Source organism: Drosophila nasuta, chromosome 3, assembly GCF_023558535.2.
Source record: "Drosophila nasuta strain 15112-1781.00 chromosome 3, ASM2355853v1, whole genome shotgun sequence".
Classification (NCBI taxonomy): Eukaryota; Metazoa; Arthropoda; class Insecta; order Diptera; family Drosophilidae; genus Drosophila; species Drosophila nasuta.
This window is the reverse complement of record NC_083457.1, coordinates 43,867,660-43,886,123: the sequence shown is the minus strand read 5'-3', so window position 1 is coordinate 43,886,123 and position 18,464 is coordinate 43,867,660. Positions and strand designations below refer to the sequence as shown.

The following is an 18,464-nucleotide window of genomic DNA, read 5'->3' as shown; positions in this document are numbered from 1 at the left end:
GTAAATCTACGTTCTTTCCTTTTTTTCTACAAGTAAAAATAAAACAATAAATTTAAGGCATATTTTATTTGTTTTTTGTATACATACAAATTTAAAATTACATTAAAAATGAAATATTTTAATTGTAGTTCAAATCAATATTTAAAGATATATTATTTGCTCGAAATAAAAGCCAGACAATAACTTGTTGTCAAACCACATTTATTATCACCGCTCAGGAAGCAGTTTAGGGTCAACTTTTCTCAGCCAACAACCTTGATCTTTAGCCAGATTTGCCTGCAAAAAGTTGCTTAAGAAATGTGGTTGTTGTTGCTTTTGTTGCAAACTCCGAGAGAGAAAGATACAGTTTAAGCTCTGAACTTTCCGGTGTGGATTTCAGTTGCCGCAAAAGTTGTTGATTCTCGGTAACTTTGGTGCTTCCGTTTCGTGTGCCTCAGAATTAGCCTTGTTGTTTTCACAGTGCCTGCTGCGACTTCCTTTACAGTCAGGACTTTTCCTATTTTCCCACTTTGGCGCCCACATTTCGTGCGGCTGGCCGGTAAAAAAAAAAATGAAAACGAAAACAAAAATGCCGTGACGAGTCAAAATAGAACTGCATCACGTGCCGATGATGATGATGATGTCTCGTCACAATAACATATAAACGAAAAGAGAGTAACAACAAATATGAAAAGCACTCTTCAGTTGCCAAGTCGACTCGCCTTTGTTTTTTTGGTTTTTGTATTATATTTTTTGGCAATGCGCGCGCAGCACGTGTCTGGCAAGGACAAAGGCAACAACAAATTCTCGCTCTCTCGCTCTTAAGTAGAGCAGCGACTCTCTGCGGCTCTCGAGTTGTGCTCAACTGGCTCCGGCTGGTCTCAGTCCTGCCTCGTCCTCGTTATTGCCATTGCCATTGCCTAGCTGCTGCTGCTGACTGCTGGCTGTTGCCTCGCTGTCGTCGCGTTGAACTCGTCGTCGCCCCAAAACACAATTGAAAAGCAATTAAAAAGAAAAACATCAAATAAATATAATAGAAGGTGCAATATTCGATTTGCCAGGAGAGGCCATAAAAGGAGCTGCATCTGCGACAGGGACACAGCAAAGCAACGAACAACAAACGATTAGTTTTTAACACAAAACAACTTGAACTAACAACTATCGAATATGGTTAGGACGACAGGCGGCTGCCTCTAAAAAAAAAAAACGTGCAGCGAGTTTTGTTTGTGTTTTCGTTTGATATTTTTTCTGTCGATTGCCAAGGCTGCTGCAAGGCAGGCAACGTGGAGTCATCAACGTACTCGTCCTCGTCGTCGTCATCTGAATCAGCCTCTGCTCCTCCGTTACCGCCATTGCCATTGCCATTGAAGTTGCAGCTGCAGCGACGTCGCACGTTCTGCTGTTCGCTGTCCCGTTACAGCGGCGCTGCCTTGCAACTAGTGCAGAATCTCAAGTGAGTTTCGGTTTTTGTATTTTTGGCAACCTGCTGAGGTTACTCAATGTCACGGTTGCTGCCGCTGCCTGTTGGCAACTTGTGGACCATAAATCGTTGTTGCATTTGTCATAAATAACAAATCAATTAGTAACCAACAATTGTCAATTGCCATGCACAACAAATTGCAAATTGCAAATTGCCAAGTGCAAATTACCGTTTGAATAATGAACCGGACGAACGAGCGAGCAACACAACACATTCATTCCGTATGCAATTACCATCATTATTAACCCATTGATTGCCCCTCTTTGTTTTGCATTTGCAGAAAAGTCGCACATAGTGTGGGCAATATCATCGTACAATTGGACGTATTCGTGGAGCACCAGGAATGCGACGAGGCCCAGAATCCAAGCTGGGCGGCCGATGGCATCAATCTGAATTCGCATCTTGATGTCTTTGACGCGATACTGCGACAGGTAAGGCGACAGTTATCCTACTCTCTCACTCTGTGTGTCATACGCGGCGTATGCGTTATATTTGCATTTACATTAAGTATACGTGCCGTGTGCATATGTGTATTACTCTGGCTAATAGAAAAGCGTGTGTGTTTGTGGCTATGGTGAATGTTTGTGAGTGTGGTTACATGTGTGTGTATGTGTGTGAGTGTAAGCTTGTGTGTATTTGCCTGTTTGCTTGGTTGTTTGCACTCAGTCAAGGCTGCGGCAGTTGCCGCTATGCACGCGAGCCGGGATAAATGTCAGTTGTGGCAACTAGGAAATGGAATGGCAGGTGGACAGTTCAATAGTAATTTATTTCATTTTAATTGTATTTAAATTTATTCCTTTCAATTGAGGTGGCGCCATCTAGCGACATACCCAGCTTGCATACAGTTAATTGATGGCACTTCTTTAAGCACGTTATTAGATTGACAAATTTATTAAAAATGCATAAACTAGTTTAGTTAAAATAAATAGAAAATATGCATAAATTAAATTACTGGCTTTGTGGCACATTTCATTGCAAGTTTACTACGCAAAATGAGCACCAAAAGTGTAATTAAGTTTCAAAATTGCTTTGCTTAAAATGATCCTCACTTTTATTTTTAAAGCCCATTCCCAACAAGCAATATTACTTAAGTATGCAAGCTATAATAGTAAACTAAACACTTCAGCACGTTCTAAAATGTCCTATTAAATAGGTTACAAAATTATGTACTTGAATTATTAACTTTTATTATTTAAAAGAGACGAATAAGCTGGAAACTAAACATTCTAAAAAGTGAAATTAAATAAGTTACAAAATTGCTTACGTTAATTTATTGTCATTACTTTAAAGAAGAGTTTTCGGCAAACAATGTTGCTTAGATCATCTTATATAATAGGAACTAAAGGATCGCACATAGTACAATTAAATAAGTTACAAAATGATTTACTTCAATTAATGCTCATTACTGTTTCTAAAACACGTTCTCAACAATAAATTTAGCCTAACTAGACTAAATTCTACCGGTTTACAGTTCGTATATTGCAATTGAACAAGTTTTAACACTAACTGCTTCAAGTGATCTTTAATAAAAATAAACAGAACAGTCGCATTATCAATTCAACATTAATACTGTTATGTTTATTTTGTTTGCCATTAATAATTTACATTATTATTAAAGGCAGATACATATGTATATTAAACTCTTTGTTAACTCGTTCACAGCGTTTAATTATTGCAAACCACCGACAGATGGCGCCGCAACATTCCTACCTGTTCCCACATATATCTAACCGTACGTTCTCTGATCTCTCCGCCAGGTGGCCGACAAGCCGCAAGAGGGTCCATTCCTCAACATACTGCAGCATCTGCTGCGCATCGACAACCGTCAGCCGCTTAGCGATGTCATCTGGGACACTTGCGAGCGTCTCGTACATCGCGCCACCCTCATCGAGTCGCCCGAAGATGCAGTGCGTCTGCTGCGCCAACAATCCGCCCAGAAATTCACGTGCTCAGCATGTCGAGCCAGCGATGCCACAAGTCCAACACGCAAACCCTCGCAGATCGCTCAGCTTGTGCAGTCCACAGAGCCCGCTCAGCCCGCACAGCCCGCTCAGCCCGCAAAGACTGCCGCCAACCCACCACCGCCACCACCGCCAATGGGTCCAAAGAAGGTTGTGCTGTTGCCACAGCAGGCTACGCCGGCGCCCAAGGCGAAAATGAGGACAGTTAACTGGTCCCTGATATCGCAGAACAAGGTGCTGTTGGACAAAAACAACATCTGGAGCAACATGGCCGTACAGCATCGCGACTCTAACAAAAAAAGACATTGACTTTATCGAGCTCGAGGATCTCTTCCAATTACAAGCCACGAACAAACAAGGTTCCCCCAAGCTGGGCAGAGATACTAATGGCAACCAATCGTCCAGCGGTTACGATACGCTCGATCGCAAGGCCAAAAAAGGAGCCGGAGATCGAACTGCTCGATCGCAAACGCAGCCTAAATGTGAACATATTTTTGAAGCAGTTTCGCAGTGGCCATCAGAATCTCATACAGCTTATCAAGGATGGCGTGCACGAACAGATTGGCGCCGAGAGATTGCGGGGATTGCTCAATATACTGCCCGTGCGGGATGAGCTGGAACTGCTGCAGAGCTTCAACGGCGACAGGACGCGTCTGGGCACGGCTGAAAAGTTTCTGCTGCAGCTACTCGAGGTGCCCAAGTGAGTCCTGAAATATTTGTAATTTCAAAAGATTATCCTTATTAATGGCATTTTCAACAGCTACAAACTGCGCATTAAGGGCATGTTGCTCAAGGAGGAGTTTCCCGCGAATGTTGCGTGTCTGGAGCCCTGCATCAATGCCATGCTCTACGCTGGCGACGATCTGCTAAACTGCAAGGCGCTGCAGGAGCTCCTCTATTTGCTTGTCGTCACGGGGAATTTCCTCAACTCTGGCGGATATGCGGGCAATGCTGCGGGCGTTAAGCTCTCCTCGCTACAGAAGCTCATCGACATCAAGTCCAACAAGCCGGGCATGGATCTCATACACGTTGTAGCCCTGCAAGCGGAGCGACGCAATCTCGACACGCAGCAGGTTACCGCGTTGCTGAACACGCTCGAGAATGTCAGCAAGTAAGTCTACAGTTCCTTATAGTTTTATTTTGGTATGCTAGACCCCTTACTTCTGATAAAAGTGAAAAAAGTCTATTAAGTTTGTCGGCTACAAGAAGAATATATATTTATTTCTATTCATTCGCATGAATTGATCTCTGCAACTATAAGTTTTATTGCTCCCATTAAAACTACCTCAAAATAACAATCAATCTGCTATTCTTCTATAGAACCACCGTGGACCAGATTAACAACGAGATCAAAGCGCTGAAAACTCGCAGAACCGAAATCAGCGAACAGGTTGAACAGCCCGAAATGGATGCGGATATCAAGCAGCAGATGTTGGACTTTCTGCTGGCCGCCAAGTCGGAGTTGTTGGTGCTGAGCGAGGGCATGGAACAGGTGGATAAGATGCGTGAAAAGTTGGCCAATTTCTTTTGCGAGGATCCGGGGACATTCAAGCTGGAGGAGTGCTTCAAGATCTTTCAGAATTTCTGTAGTAAGTTTCGCCTGTCAATCAAAGAGAACGAAGAGCGAGTGCAAAAGGAGCAGCAAGCGACACTGCGACGCAAAAAGCGCGAGGAGCAAGCGGCCAAACGAGCCAGGCAGCGTAAGTTATAATCTGTGACTTAGCAAGGATTAGCAAATAATGACAGTATTCTTTCAGTGGGTCAGGCGGGCACGCCTGTCTCCGACTCAGACTCATATCTGGGCGACGGTTTGCTTGATCCGCGCGCCAGCCCCGCGCTAAGCAGACGCCAGCTGGGCTCAGGTGAGATCACCAATGGCTTCATACGCCTCGAGCAGGAGAGCAGCGCCTCGCCAGACATTACGCCCAATGGAAGTCTGAGGCGGCGACCGAGTCGTGTGTTGGCTGGAGAAGATGAGCTCATGGAGTTCCTGCGCCGCTCCACTGGACCTTACGATGGACATGCTAGTCGCGATCGCAAAGTCGCCTATGGCAGTCTAGGTAATTGATCCTCATCCTCAAATTTTATCCCCTCTTCTCCAACTGTTTTTCTCCTTTGTCGACAGATCGCTCCATTGGCCGTCGTGCTCGCTCTGGCAGCTCGAGTCGCAAGCGTCCGGATCTGCTCAACATTGATTTTGGCGTCGATCGCGAACGCGCCTGTTCGCCAGCTCCTTTGCTGCAGCCTCAGCCTCAACAGCAGCAGGATCGCCTGCAGTCGCCATTGGCCAGCAGCGGTACGGGCACGCCCACAAAGACAGCGAATACGCCAGTCAGCAATGGCCCCACAACCATTCACATTCAGTCACAGCATCCACAACAGCAGCAGCAGCAACCGCCCAGGACAACAGCGCACGAGGATGCGATACCGAGGTTTGAAATTCCCACTATTATATTAACTATTGCCTGTTTTAAATAATCCTTAATGCTCACACATTATATTGCTACCATATGTTCCTTTTAAAAAAACCAAAATCTTCGAAATTATTTTGAAGATATGTATTCCTTATGTTCCTACACTTTTTTAAACTTATTTTAAATAATCCTCAAGAATTTAATATATTATTTACTACTACTTAACAATTTTTAGTTGCATTCCAATAAAAATAATGTCTAAGATTTCAAATATTCTTTTGGTTTTTATTTTTAACCTAACCTGCTTTAAAACATAAATATGTTTTATATAAATGAAACGCACTTTCTAACACTTCGTAAACATAATAAAATATTTCCAAAAGCAACCTGTTTTTAGTTACCAGTTTTTTACTATATAATTTTATATTTTATATTCTAATTTGCCAGATTAAAAAGTTGATTGTTAAATTATTAATTTCCTCCTCATCAGTTAAATAATACATTAAATAAAGATATGAGAGAAAAAACTCTTTTATGAATATCACCATTTAATTTCACTACAATCAAAAACTTGTCAATGCCAAATCAACGCAATTAATTATTGATAAATTAACCTATTATGTTGTTGACTAGTTAATTCCCCAGGGAATAATTGCAGAAAATCTCCTCTATAAAGAAAAAAATTAAAAAGCAGAGTTCCTTTTTTTTAATAATTTCATATTGCACGTTTTATGTTAATAATATTATTATTGGTATAGTTGAAGTGAGGGTACATAAAACGTACTTTTCAAAATTTAATCATTTTTGTTAAAAACGCAAAACATTTTTATTTAATATTATTTATTATTTGTCTGTTTCCTAACACTACAAGAAAAAGCTTATAAATTACGGTGATAGTTACTTCGATTTAATTTTACTATCTCTTTAATTAATTTGATATATAATTTCTATAATTTTCTTATAGAATATCCCGTGAAGGGCACCAGAAAATCCAGTCTTGGCTGCAGTCCAACGAAAACGATGAGAAACAGAACGAGGAATACAAGCGGAAACGTCGCCTGGTAAATGCGAATCGGCGATCGCTCGAAAACGAATCTGGTAACACACTAAAAACCCCATTCCCAATGCCAATATCTCTAATCTCTAATCATTTGTTGCACAGAAAACGAACGAAAACTGGATCCATTGCCAGAGGAAAAGATAATGCCAGCAACAACATCGACCACAACGACGCCAACTAATCCAACTAATCAACACAACAAGCAAGGAGATCAGGAGTCGCATAAACCTGCGGACAAATACCAGCGTGTCTATGCGGACTGGAAGCCATCGAGCACACTGGACAACACCGATGTGGTGGGCAACATTCAGGCAATTGCTGATGCTGCAACGAAGTCGCAACCACATTTGACCACCGCCGAGGAGCTGCGTCAATATCGCCGCCAGCGATCGCAGGAGCAGAGTCAAACTCCAGGTGTATTACATTCGATAGCCGAGGAGGATCGTCGCAAGTCCATTATACAGCTGCTGGGCGAAAACGACGGCAGCGCCGATTGCCTGAAGATATATTTGCGACGTCCCACCCCCATGGACATGCTGCAGGAGCCGGTGAAACCGACGGAGGCAGCGCCAAGTATGAACACATCATCGACGGCGCATGAAGATCCATTTGCCAGTCTGCTGGATCATCACAAGAGTCACAACGAGTCGCAGTATGCGTCCAAGGAGATCGATGCGGACAACATTGAGACGCCGCCAGTGACGCGACGTGTGCTGGCCACGCCCAACACCACAGTGGTCACCGTCAGCATGACGGACAAGCCAAAGCATCTGCCGGAGGAGAAGAATACGACAGCGAGCACCGCAGTCTCGACTGTGGAGTCGGATGCACCAGGGCACTTCGACAGACACGCTTCCGCGCGGCGCACGCGACGTTACAAGCGACCCACGGACTACAGCAGCGGCAACGAGGAGCTGGCGCCATCCACCAACCAGGAGATCAAGCACTCAACGAGCGCCAATGAAGTGCGAAGACTGCAAAAAGAAGAGCAGCAAAGGGAGAGGGAGCGTGAGCGGGAGGAACAGGCGGACAATGCTCGCAACATTACCAAGCTGGAGAAAGTGAGTCGTCACATTATCAACCAGGAAGATGTGCGCGAAGCCATACGCAATCTCAAGTCACCAACGGGCACACCCGAGCGTACCTGGAGTCCACCACGCGAGCTGACGCCCAGCAAGCTGAAGCTCAGTGTGAGCGGACATCACGAGCTCAACGACGAGGGCTTCGAGGAGACGCAGAGCCTGGTCTCCGATACTCCATCGCATGGCAAAGGCGAGAGCACAAACTCTTCTTGCAACGAGGCCAACGATGCGCCCTCGCAGCAACGTTCGCGTCCGCTGTCCAAGCAGAAGACAACGACCACCAGCATCATGGGCATGGGCATGGGCAGTCGCCTCTCGGATCGACTCCAGCCGCCGCGTCTCCGCGGCAGTTCCACAAGCGCGGCACCAGGAAGCAGACACAATCCAATGCCAGCCACACAAACTGCATCGCAGGCATCAGCAGCAGCGAATGCAGCAGCCAAGCGCAGCCTCTCGGCGAGCCGCCCGCTGCGCATGCCCAACGGCAGCCCGATGCTGGGTACCACGCCCAACGGCAGCATCCGCTCTTCGTCGGGTGTGCGTCGCGACCCCAACTACGCGTTGAACGCACCCAAATCCCGAGACGTCGAACGCAGCAGCTCAAGGAACAGTTTACGCTCGTCGCGCTCCTCTATCAACAGTGGCGCCTCCACACAGACCGTGGTGCGTCGTCTGCCCTCAGTGCAGCGCACTGCCACCGTCTCCGTGGACTCCTCACCGAGCAAGCGACCGCTGGCAACACAGAATGCGCGTCCAGCCACAGCACGCGGCGTGCCCGCAAGTCGCAGCAGCAGCAGCGGCTCGAGTGTGGGTCCCAGTGTCATCTTGGTGCGCAGCAAGCTCACGCCTGGCCAGACCACGCGCACTGCTCAGGCAGCGGGACAACCGCTGGGCAACAACACCAGTTTCAAGGAGAATCAAAGCACGAGCACAACGGCGGCAACGGCTTCGGCATCCGCCTCACGACTGACAGCAGCGCGTAGTGCGGTGCTGGTGAAGAATGTGCTGAATCAGCAGGCGAAGACAAGCAGCAACAGCAACAGCAGCAGCAGTAATCCTCAGCAGCGCAATCCTCGGCAATCCGTCAGCAGCTTTATGCGTCCCACAGCCAGCAGTGTCACGAAGCGACAGAAATAAGTAAAATTCAATAAAACACAATACTAGTTAGGGAAAGCTGAAAGGCACACGAGAGAGTACAGTATAATTACTATGTATTAAGGATAAGAAGGACTCGTCCATGTTAACACAAGACACAAACGAGACAAAAACGAGGAACAAAGACAAGTTACAAAACGCAGACAAGCATCTACTCTAAGCCGTCCAAGTAAACGACATCAAAAGATTAACAAAATACAAACAAATGACAATTACAATTAAAATTAAAATTACAACAAAACGTTTCGAATTTCTAGGCAGGATTTTGCACAATAAACTCCACACACACACACGCACACAAACACGTAAACGCTCCAAGCGTATGTTATTTACCAAGTAGCCACTAGTTTAGTATGGGTCCAACCATGGGTCCGTTGATTCCCAGCACATTCCAAAGTAATAAAAGCCCCGTAAAACACCAAACACAAACAAACACACATCCAGAGAAACAGGTGCGCCCCGCCGTGGAGGACTCGTCACAAATGTGTTTCAAATGCGAAAGGTTTTTCAAAGCACTTTTCCATCAGTTTCCAAGGACCTCTTACATTCTAATTGTTAAGCATAAAGACAAATATCGTTGAAAATTCTTAATATATTTGAGCACAAAATACACATTTACAAAAAAAAAAGATATTAAAGACAAAATACTAGACGTTAAACTATTCAACTCTAACTTAGGTCTTAGGAGAACACACAAAAAAAAAATGAAAAAAAAAGTTACAATTGTCTTTTCCATATATTAACATTAACAATTAGCTTTAGACATTATTCGATTATACATGTGTAGGTTTTTTTATAGACAGCGCGTTATTTACAACTTGTGTAGTTAAAACAAAATGCAAATGAAAACCAAAATCATAAAACATTATTGTTAATTGATAAAAGTATACGTATTGATATTGATACTGAACAAAATGACAACTACAATTCTAAAAAAAATACAAACAAAAAAGCAAGCTTTAAAAATGCATAATAAATAAAATACAATAATAAAAAAAAATCTTAAAATCTAATCGACTTTATAAAAGACTTTCTCTTTTACTTTCCCCTGGCAGTAGCTTAACAACTATCTAAAACTACCAGACTTGAAATCTCTGCTTGACTACTCTAGAGATTCGAGCAGCTCCTGTTGCAGCTGTTCCTGGTTCACAGCTGGATGTACATAGTTCTCCTTATCAAACCATTCCTCATGGTTCTCTAAATAACTGCAAGCAGTGGCGTCATTAATAAACGAGGCATTAACAAAACAATTCAGCGACTTACTTGATGAATGAGTTTAAATGTTTTAGCAGATCTTCCAGCTTTTCATTGGATATGGGCGAAACATTCAGATATTCAGGCAACTTAACTGCATGCAAATTAAACGATTAATAAGTGATGAAATGAATTGAAATTATGTTAGAAAACTTACCCAATAAACGCGCCAGATGCGGTGCGCCAAACATCATGGATTTCTCAGGCCGCGATTCTGCGGACAACAATCTCCAGTTGAAGGTCTCACAGAGAAAGCCGTACATTTCGAAAGGCAGCTTGTCGGCTGCCTTATAAGGTGAGTTGCGTTCATCGTAGGCGAGAGCCATGCTATTCTTGCCACTGTTATTAACAATGTACTCGAGGTATTTATCTCGCTGCTTCTTGTACTCAACGCCGCCAAAAACATGCTCATTCTCGTCATCGCCATTCACTATCGCACTCTGCGTAATCAACTCCGCATCGGCATTGACATAGACAGCAGCGTTGTTCAGCATGATGCTGCAGTTCTTTAAATTGTCATCGGTTAAATGCCTGTGTACATAGTCTTTCTCCTCCTTATAGAGCAGGTGATCCTCAAGATGAAACTCGAAATAGATGCGCAATCCGTCAACAACTTCCTTCAGCATGCAAACACTACAAATTACGATTCGATTAGTTGCGATTATGTTTGAATTAAAATTCTTGCTCACTTACATGGACATTACACGATCGTATTCACGCTCCATGCGCGCATTTCGACTGGTCGTGACGCGACCCCGTGAACTGTCCTGTTTGATGCTAATCGCCAGCTCCACAGCGCGCTGCTTCACAAAGTTCTCAAGTATGGTCACAAGGGGCATGCGAGCGGGCAGCGCATGCTGCTTGCCCAGCATACAGACCATGTTGTAATCATACTCCATGTAACCGCGTAATCGTTCACTAATGCGCAGCATCACACGATCATCCTGATTGATAAACTTATCCTCATCCATCGTCATGTTGTTCGCTGACTCTTTCTGTGGCGTGCGCATGCTGAAAATCGACTTGCCACCTTTGCGACCACCGCCGCGTGCTGCTTTCCGTGTCTCCCTCATTCCGCTGGCATCTGCTGCACCTGCTGCTGCGCCGGTTTTGTCCGCTTTCCGACCACCGCTCGAATCGCGTGCTCGATTCCCACTGTTCTCTCGAGAGCGCGCGTTTTTATGTGAAAAATCCTGGGATATGTCCAGAGGATCACCAAGCGAATCCTCGAGATTACCAGCACCACCTCGCGTCAATCGTTGCTTTTTACTTGCCGGCAAAGTGGGTGTCTTAGTGTCTTTATATGAGTAGCCGCCACTTCTGTAATTTGTAAACAAATCGTTACACATACACTTAAAACTCACACAGACAGTGTCGTTGTGTATACTCACTTTTGTAGCTGCGCGGCTTCTGCCAGTTCACGCTGAAGTTTGCGATTCTCTTCGTTGTCTTTTAAAAGACCGGAGGCGCGCACATTTCGATCCCAGCTTGAGCTCCAGCCTTGAAAATGAATTTTGTATTCAAAGTACGTGTAATTTGCCTCGTCTCTTTGCTCATACACGGCCAATACCTAGGATGAAAAACAGTTTTTCCGTGAGAAAAATCGAAGCCGACCACCTCGTGTTTGGCACTTCTATTTGACGTTTCATACGTCTGTGTGTGTGCAATTTTGCGAGTGTGCTTGTGCATGGTTACCTTACTGACGTACAAAACCCTCGCCTTCGATTCGTCGGGTTCGTAGCACAGGACTCTTTCGCCCCGGTTGAAAAGCTGCACCTCGTTCTCTCTTGCCGTCATCACTTTTGTGTAAACACACTACTACTATTTATTATTAACTTATGCCTAAATTATTGTTATTTATAAATTGCACTCGTCGCGTCGCTCGCGATGTTGCTCTTTAGCCATTCACGCAAAAAGGCACTCACACCAGGGCTGGAAAATCGCATGAATTCATAGAAGTCGATTAGTTCCATTTTGTTCAGTATCTATATTGCTAACACACACGATAAATGCGAAGATAATGGCAACCCAAGTTACAAATTTATTTATTAATTTTATAAGCTAATATTTATCAGAAATCATGTTATTACATTTTGCTTATAAATTCGATTGTTCTGTAACAAATGTGTCCGTAAACTGTGAATGGCACATTATGACTTCTTCGATTATCGATAAAAAATGTTGGCGCAAATTGAAAATACTTTCGTTGCTAAGGATGAAAAACCAAAACAAATAATTATCGCTTAATTACTACACTGCCCAAACGTTATATATTCTTTAGCTAGCAAATTAAGATATGGCAACTGCATTGACATCTAATTGGCTGCATGTGGACATTGGTGAAGAAACGCCACTCCTCCTCTCAACACTGTCAAGTTGCATGACTCTGAGCGATGTTCAATGCGATGGTTACGTGCGTCTTTTGGCTGCCGACATTTCGCTGGAGGACGATGACGAGCCCTCCGCTAAGCTAAAAGTGTTTCGTGGCCTCAAGCTGAAGCAGGAGCAATCGCTGCCTGGCATTCCCACGGCCATTGAGAGTCTGTACATCGACGAAACCGAGCCCAAAACACCAGGTGAGTTAAAGAAACAATTTGATTAGCTTTCGTAATCTCACTCTTTTATTCTCTCCCAGTGATTGCCGTTGCCATTGCAGAGTCTGTGCTCTTCTACAGGCATATGAAACCTTACTTTAAGTATACTGTGCCCGCCTTGGATGCCGAGGAACTGGAGCTGGAGGTGTGGCGAAAGCTTCCTGTGATGAAGGCAGAGACTCACGATGAACTGCTGCAGTTGCTCAAGGATGTGGATCATGCCAAACTGTCGCGCAAAACACAGCGACTGCTACAGCTCAGCGGGGAGGAGAGAGAAGTAGGATAATTATGTATAGAAGATTCATCCGATTTCATTACAATCCTTTTCTTATTTAGTCCTTCATTGAGACACACAAGGACTCGCCTGTGGGTCGAGTTGGGAACATTGTGGCCATGTGCTGCTTGAAACGTGTCTCCAGCAGCCCCAATCCGCCCTCACATCTGGTGCTCGCCACAGACACAGGTCGCGTCTTTGTTCTGGAACCACAAGGCTTCAATCTGGTTTATCAGGCGCGCACTTGTAGCTATGAAACCGCTGTGCCCAGCCTGATATCTGTGCATGGCACCTACGAAACGGACTTTTGCATTGTGGTGGGCACACGCAATGGAGGCGTCTATCTACTGCGTAAGGCCAACAACGAGGGACAGGAGATTCTCAAGATGAGCACAGCATTAACGGGTCTGCTGCTATTGCCCGTGGATCAGACCATTGTGGTGACCGCCATGGAACAACGGTACCTCTGCTATTCCAAGCGTGGCAAATTGCTCTATCAGGTGCAGCTGGAGGCACAACCCGTCTGCATTTTGCCACTGATGCTGGCGCATCTGGGCCTCACCTTGGTGGCTGTGGCGCTGCAAGGCGGAGTCGTTAAATTCTTTCTACAACGTTATCTAGTCGATGAGTTTGTGCTGCCCGAGACAGTGGCTGCCATGCTTTACGGACGCATGGGCATGGAGGATCATGTGCTGACATTGACTACGACGTCGGGTGAAATGTTTATCAAGATATTGCGACGTGTGACACGATTTGAAACAGACGTCGTTGCAGCTGCAGCGGCAGCGAATAAAAGTGCAACAAAGTCGCAGTGCATTGCGGATGTATCCATACTGGACAAGCCCAAAAAGAGTTCCATATTCGTGGAGCAGGCAGCGCGAGAGAAGCTAAAGGCCAAAGGTGAGTAATGAATGCTGTATTAGTGTTTTATTTTAAATTATTTCAACTGTTTGCTTGCAGCAAGCTATGGCAGCTTTCAGGTGGAACTGTGGCGACTGCGTCACACAGCTGCGCGTGCCACCATCGATGCCATCAACTCCTCGGAGAGCACCATCTCTGGTGATCTCACCCATGCACCTGTCAAGCTCTCAGCCGAGGTCTGTGGCAGCGGACCCGCCTTCCGTCTCTACCTCACCGTCCAAAATCTGTCCACCTTTAAGATGGCCTCGAATTTGGTGGTGCTGTTGCATGCCGATAGACGACACTACACCATGTCGCAATCCATGGCCAGGTTGCCCAGTGTATTGCCCGGCATTCCGCTACGCGTTGACTTTGAGGTTGTGGCTGTGCTGGATCCGCTGGACAAGTTGCCACCTGGCAGCCTGACGCCCGACAATTCCCAGATTCGCGTCATGCTGTTGAAGACTGGACAGTCGAAGCCACTGATTGCTGCCGCAGTGGCTATGCCGCAATCTGAGGCGGCTTTTTAGTTTACACTCATTTGTTGTTGTTGGTAAGTTGCGTCATTTATTGCACACTTGTAAATGTTTTTAATTGCTTTTTTTCTAAATTCTTTAGGCTGTATTTGGTTGCATATTTCTTGTAGATCGCAATGGAAGCTGCCTGAACGGTCTTTTCACGAACTTTACGCCTTGTACATGGCTTTCTTCTTTAGATCCCACACGCCTGGCTTATCAATGTTCACATTCCTGAGGGTAACCTGTTTGGAAAGTCCATATAACTCAAGATTTTCGGAATCCATGGGTTTCTTTGCGAAGCTTAAAAGGTTCTTAGTAGCGTCCTCATCTTGTAAAATCAATTTAGTTTTGTTTATATCCAATTATCATCTATTTAGAATTGGTATTCCTGAAATGATTTGATTTGCATATCATATCAACTACACCCTAAAAATAGTCAATGGGACTATCGCATTGTACTCGCCTCTAGTAGTATCGGAAATGCCCAATCCATACATTGATATTTTTTTTGGAAAACTTCCATAAAAGATAGGACCAAGACAGTAGTTACGATTTGTAAGATCAGCCAGCGATAACTTTCGAAGTTTTAATCACACAACCTTTGATTGAAGGGTGTTTTACCCAATTGCCATTAACTAGCAATGGCATTATGACGTGTCCGGCGACTGATTAATTAAGTCATCTAGTTGATTTGATAGCTAGTCAGGATTGACTTGCTATATTTCCGATATTGAATATATACAGCTAGACGTGGTACAGTCATAAAATATTCATGTTAATCTTATCACCTAAGTGCATGGGCTGTTTACTCATATCTGTAAAAAAAAAACTGTATGTTTGTACTTATTATATACAAACTGGATGATAGCTATAACTAATTTCTTTTTTGCCAAAAGTGCAAGTGCGCTGTGAGTTTCCCCTAAATCTGATAAGGCTCGTACGAGTTTTGTTTTACTTTTTACCTTCCCTTCAGTCTTACCCGCCCCCTCTCTACCTAATCAATCATGACAATCACATATAGTTTGTATTCGGAGTGACTGCATGATGAATCGGGGCAGTGGAGTAAGGGGAACGAGAAATACAAACAGTAAGAGTCTCCTGTTTGATAAGATTAACAAAAAAAAAACGGGTGACTACAATGTTTGAGCCCATTATATATAGCTGGTGGGCGGTTTGAGGAGCCACAATTCGTTTCCGTTCGCCAAACACAACAAACCACCAAAACCCAAATCAACATGCCGACCGTAAGTTGAAATTTTTAAATTGTATTTCAACAAACTAGGATATGTGATAAGACTAACTTGAATTTTGCTCGATTGTAGTTTGAGGAAATCGTTGAGAAAGCCAAGGCCTTTAGGGAGACCATCACCAAGGAGGATATCCTGGAATTCTACGGCTACTACAAGCAGGCCACCGTCGGTGATTGCAACATCGATGAGCCCGAGGATGCGGATGAGAAGGCCCGCTACCTGTCCTGGAAGAGCAAGGCCGGTCTGACCGCCGAGGATGCCAAGAACCACTACATCGAGGTCTACAAGGCGTACGTCGCCAAGCACCAATAAACGGTTTGCCTCTAATAATGCAGAGAGACAAATAATTGACACTACTTATCCTAAAATTGTCACTAATATCGTAATGTAGCAGTCGCTGTTGTTAAAAATGTATTTATTGTATTTTTATACTAAAGTTTAATAAACCCCTAAGCATTTAAATGTAGACTTCATTGTTTAATTTATATTATAAACATTTAGGAACTAAATCCAAATGGGATTACCTTAGTCTAGACAGGTAAAAGGAGTCTTGAAAGGATTCACCCAAAGGAATTTCCTGTAAGGTGTATAAGTTAATTCACATTCCCCAGCTATCATACAAAAAATATCGCCTGCAATTGGGTGATTGCGGAAATTAAAACTTATAATATAGATTTAATCATCTGTAATGCAATTTAATAAAACACATACGCAAATATTCTTTAATCTAAATATTACAGTATATTAATAGATCTGCTAAAAATATTGGTTTTTATGGGAAAAAATAATCAAACACATACTTAAAGCTGAAAAATTCGCTAAGTTTAATCATCGACAAGATATCAATTGAGATTATCGTTATATGGCTGAGAATAATTATAAATCAAGTGACTTCTTGGCGTCCCCGCTCAATAAATAGCAAGCAAATATGACTAATGAATATTGAACTTTGGAACATTCAAAGCACGATACAAAATGTTTGTAGAAAATTATCTTATTGACGATATCGAAAAACTCTATGGAAATGTCTGACATCAGAAATGACGGACTTTATCTATAAACCAAAGCATAAATCATGTGTAAATAAAATTATACTGAAAACTGGAAAGATAATTACGTTTTTCATACAAACAGGAAGTCGAATATCGAGCATTAATCACGAATATAACACAATCGACCTATTTTTAGAAATGTTTACATTAAATAATAGTAGAAAATGTATTAGTTGTAAATTTTCCAGTACCTATAGAGTTAGTTGCTTAGTTGCTTTGGATGACAATAAATTGGGATATATTAAAATGAATGCCGCACTGTTGAGATTTTATTCACAAAGGGTAGCGGGTATCTCACAGTCGAGCAAACTCGACTGTAGCTTTCTTATTTTTTTTACTTAACCAGTGAACACTTGGAAAGATTAGTGGATCCACCATTCAAGATAATCGACGTCTAAAAAAATTGAAATCTTTTATTGAAGAGCAAATTTTAAGTATGTTTTAAGGTGAAAGCTTACAAAATTAGCTATTTTTCCAATGCACAATTTGCTGCTATAAGGTAGGAGAAAAAGCTTTCAAACAAAATTTAAATAATACAATTAATACAAATTTCTGAAATGCAGCTCATTTCCATTCAGGTTTTATTATAGGCAATTCCAAAGGCAAAATACAAAGTATTTTCCCGAATCATAAAACAAAGATTAAAATAACATTATCATATTAGCAATTTTGATTACTATTTTATGATTATTACCGTGACAATACCCTGCAGTTCTGAGCGCTAGTTCGTTGCTGGTGAAATAAGCACTTACCAGGAGCCAGCCACTACTTACAAAGTGGCGTCTAGCCATGCGTTTTTTAATTTCCGTTTTTGTATGAAATGTCCGCAAATAGGGTCAATCGCCACCGCCTCGATTACCCACGAACTAGTGAAATAGTGAAATAGTGCAACATATTAGGGTCTTTAAAGAAAATACTTACATTAGACCCCATGGAACGGCCGGTAAAATAAGTGCTTACATGGGACCCCATTGAAGGGTCGGTAAAATAAGTGCTTACATCGGACCCCATGGAGGGGTCGGCCATTATAAATTAAAAAAAATTTACAATTACAATTACAGTTTTTATTTAATTTTAATTTTTCTTTATTTTAATAAGTCGGATACTTTTATTACTTTAAGGCAACTTGAGTTTTAAAATATCGTTTTTTTGGAGCTGTAAGGCCTTTCTCAACTGGTCCTCAGTTATTGAATCTGGAAATAAAGAATTAAAAAGTCTTAATAGATTAAAGTGGATAACGATTTTTAAATAATTATCTTTTAAAATACTCACCGATCATAACACCAAAGAAATTGTCTTCTTTTTTTGGGCCGCATTCCCCTGACATTATTTCCATAACGTAGATTTTCTGTCATAATTTCCACTTCCTCTTCTTTAGGCACATTGCCGCTTTCCACTGTAGAACTATGCATTATACTAACTGCTTGATATTCTTTTATTATCTGTTTATTTAATATTTTTACCCATGGCCAATCGACATCTCCAGTTCTG

The 18,464-nt window shown here is 43.0% G+C and overlaps 4 protein-coding genes across 5 annotated transcripts in view; 3 read left to right on the top strand and 1 right to left on the bottom strand.

Moving 5' to 3' along the window:
* The window catches only part of LOC132788703 (formin-J), a 44,226-nt gene extending 34,509 nt beyond the window's left edge, over positions 1–9,717 (top strand). Inside the window, 10 exon segments of the mRNA XM_060796227.1 lie at positions 1,740–1,890; positions 3,217–3,711; positions 3,713–3,858; positions 3,860–4,120; positions 4,181–4,531; positions 4,741–5,120; positions 5,178–5,480; positions 5,546–5,852; positions 6,799–6,932; positions 6,997–9,717. Coding sequence (XP_060652210.1) covers positions 1,740–1,890; positions 3,217–3,711; positions 3,713–3,858; positions 3,860–4,120; positions 4,181–4,531; positions 4,741–5,120; positions 5,178–5,480; positions 5,546–5,852; positions 6,799–6,932; positions 6,997–9,113 — 4,645 coding nt within the window. The 3' untranslated portion in view covers positions 9,114–9,717.
* On the bottom strand, positions 9,706–12,298 carry LOC132788705 (protein male-specific lethal-3). Its single transcript, XM_060796229.1, has 6 exons — positions 12,081–12,298; positions 11,777–11,955; positions 11,079–11,705; positions 10,543–11,018; positions 10,395–10,479; positions 9,706–10,336 (listed from the first exon to the last, which is right to left on the bottom strand). Exons 1-6 carry the CDS (start codon positions 12,180–12,182, stop codon positions 10,234–10,236), a joined length of 1,572 nt encoding a protein of 523 aa, XP_060652212.1. The 5' UTR covers positions 12,183–12,298; the 3' UTR covers positions 9,706–10,233.
* Positions 12,299–12,493: 195 nt separating this feature from the next.
* Positions 12,494–15,726, top strand: LOC132788704 (Bardet-Biedl syndrome 1 protein homolog). 2 transcript variants are annotated; one of them, XR_009632646.1, is made up of 6 exons: positions 12,494–12,961; positions 13,021–13,256; positions 13,316–14,153; positions 14,214–14,706; positions 14,772–15,579; positions 15,645–15,726. XR_009632646.1 is itself a non-coding variant. In XM_060796228.1 (5 exons), exons 1-4 carry the CDS (start codon positions 12,682–12,684, stop codon positions 14,681–14,683), a joined length of 1,824 nt encoding a protein of 607 aa, XP_060652211.1. In that variant the 5' UTR covers positions 12,494–12,681; the 3' UTR covers positions 14,684–14,706; positions 14,772–15,676. The 2 variants fall into 2 exon arrangements, 1 of the variants encoding a protein (XP_060652211.1); XM_060796228.1 differs by having other exon boundaries at positions 14,772–15,676.
* A 46-nt stretch (positions 15,727–15,772) lies between these two features.
* On the top strand, positions 15,773–16,387 carry LOC132788706 (acyl-CoA-binding protein). Its single transcript, XM_060796230.1, has 2 exons — positions 15,773–15,915; positions 15,994–16,387. Exons 1-2 carry the CDS (start codon positions 15,907–15,909, stop codon positions 16,231–16,233), a joined length of 249 nt encoding a protein of 82 aa, XP_060652213.1. The 5' UTR covers positions 15,773–15,906; the 3' UTR covers positions 16,234–16,387.
* Positions 16,388–18,464: the final 2,077 nt, after the last annotated feature.

Coding starts and splice junctions, on each gene's coding strand:
- LOC132788705 (XM_060796229.1), bottom strand. CDS start 12,182: ATGACGGCAAGAGAGAACGAGGTGCAGCTTTTCAACCGGGGCGAAAGA. Junction 11,956..12,080: donor GGGTTTTGTACGTCAGTAAG/GTAACCATGCAC, acceptor TTTTCATCCTAG/GTATTGGCCGTGTATGAGCA. Junction 11,706..11,776: donor GAAGCCGCGCAGCTACAAAA/GTGAGTATACAC, acceptor TACAAATTACAG/AAGTGGCGGCTACTCATATA.
- LOC132788704 (XM_060796228.1), top strand. CDS start 12,682: ATGGCAACTGCATTGACATCTAATTGGCTGCATGTGGACATTGGTGAA. Junction 12,962..13,020: donor AACCGAGCCCAAAACACCAG/GTGAGTTAAAGA, acceptor ATTCTCTCCCAG/TGATTGCCGTTGCCATTGCA. Junction 13,257..13,315: donor TCAGCGGGGAGGAGAGAGAA/GTAGGATAATTA, acceptor TTTCTTATTTAG/TCCTTCATTGAGACACACAA.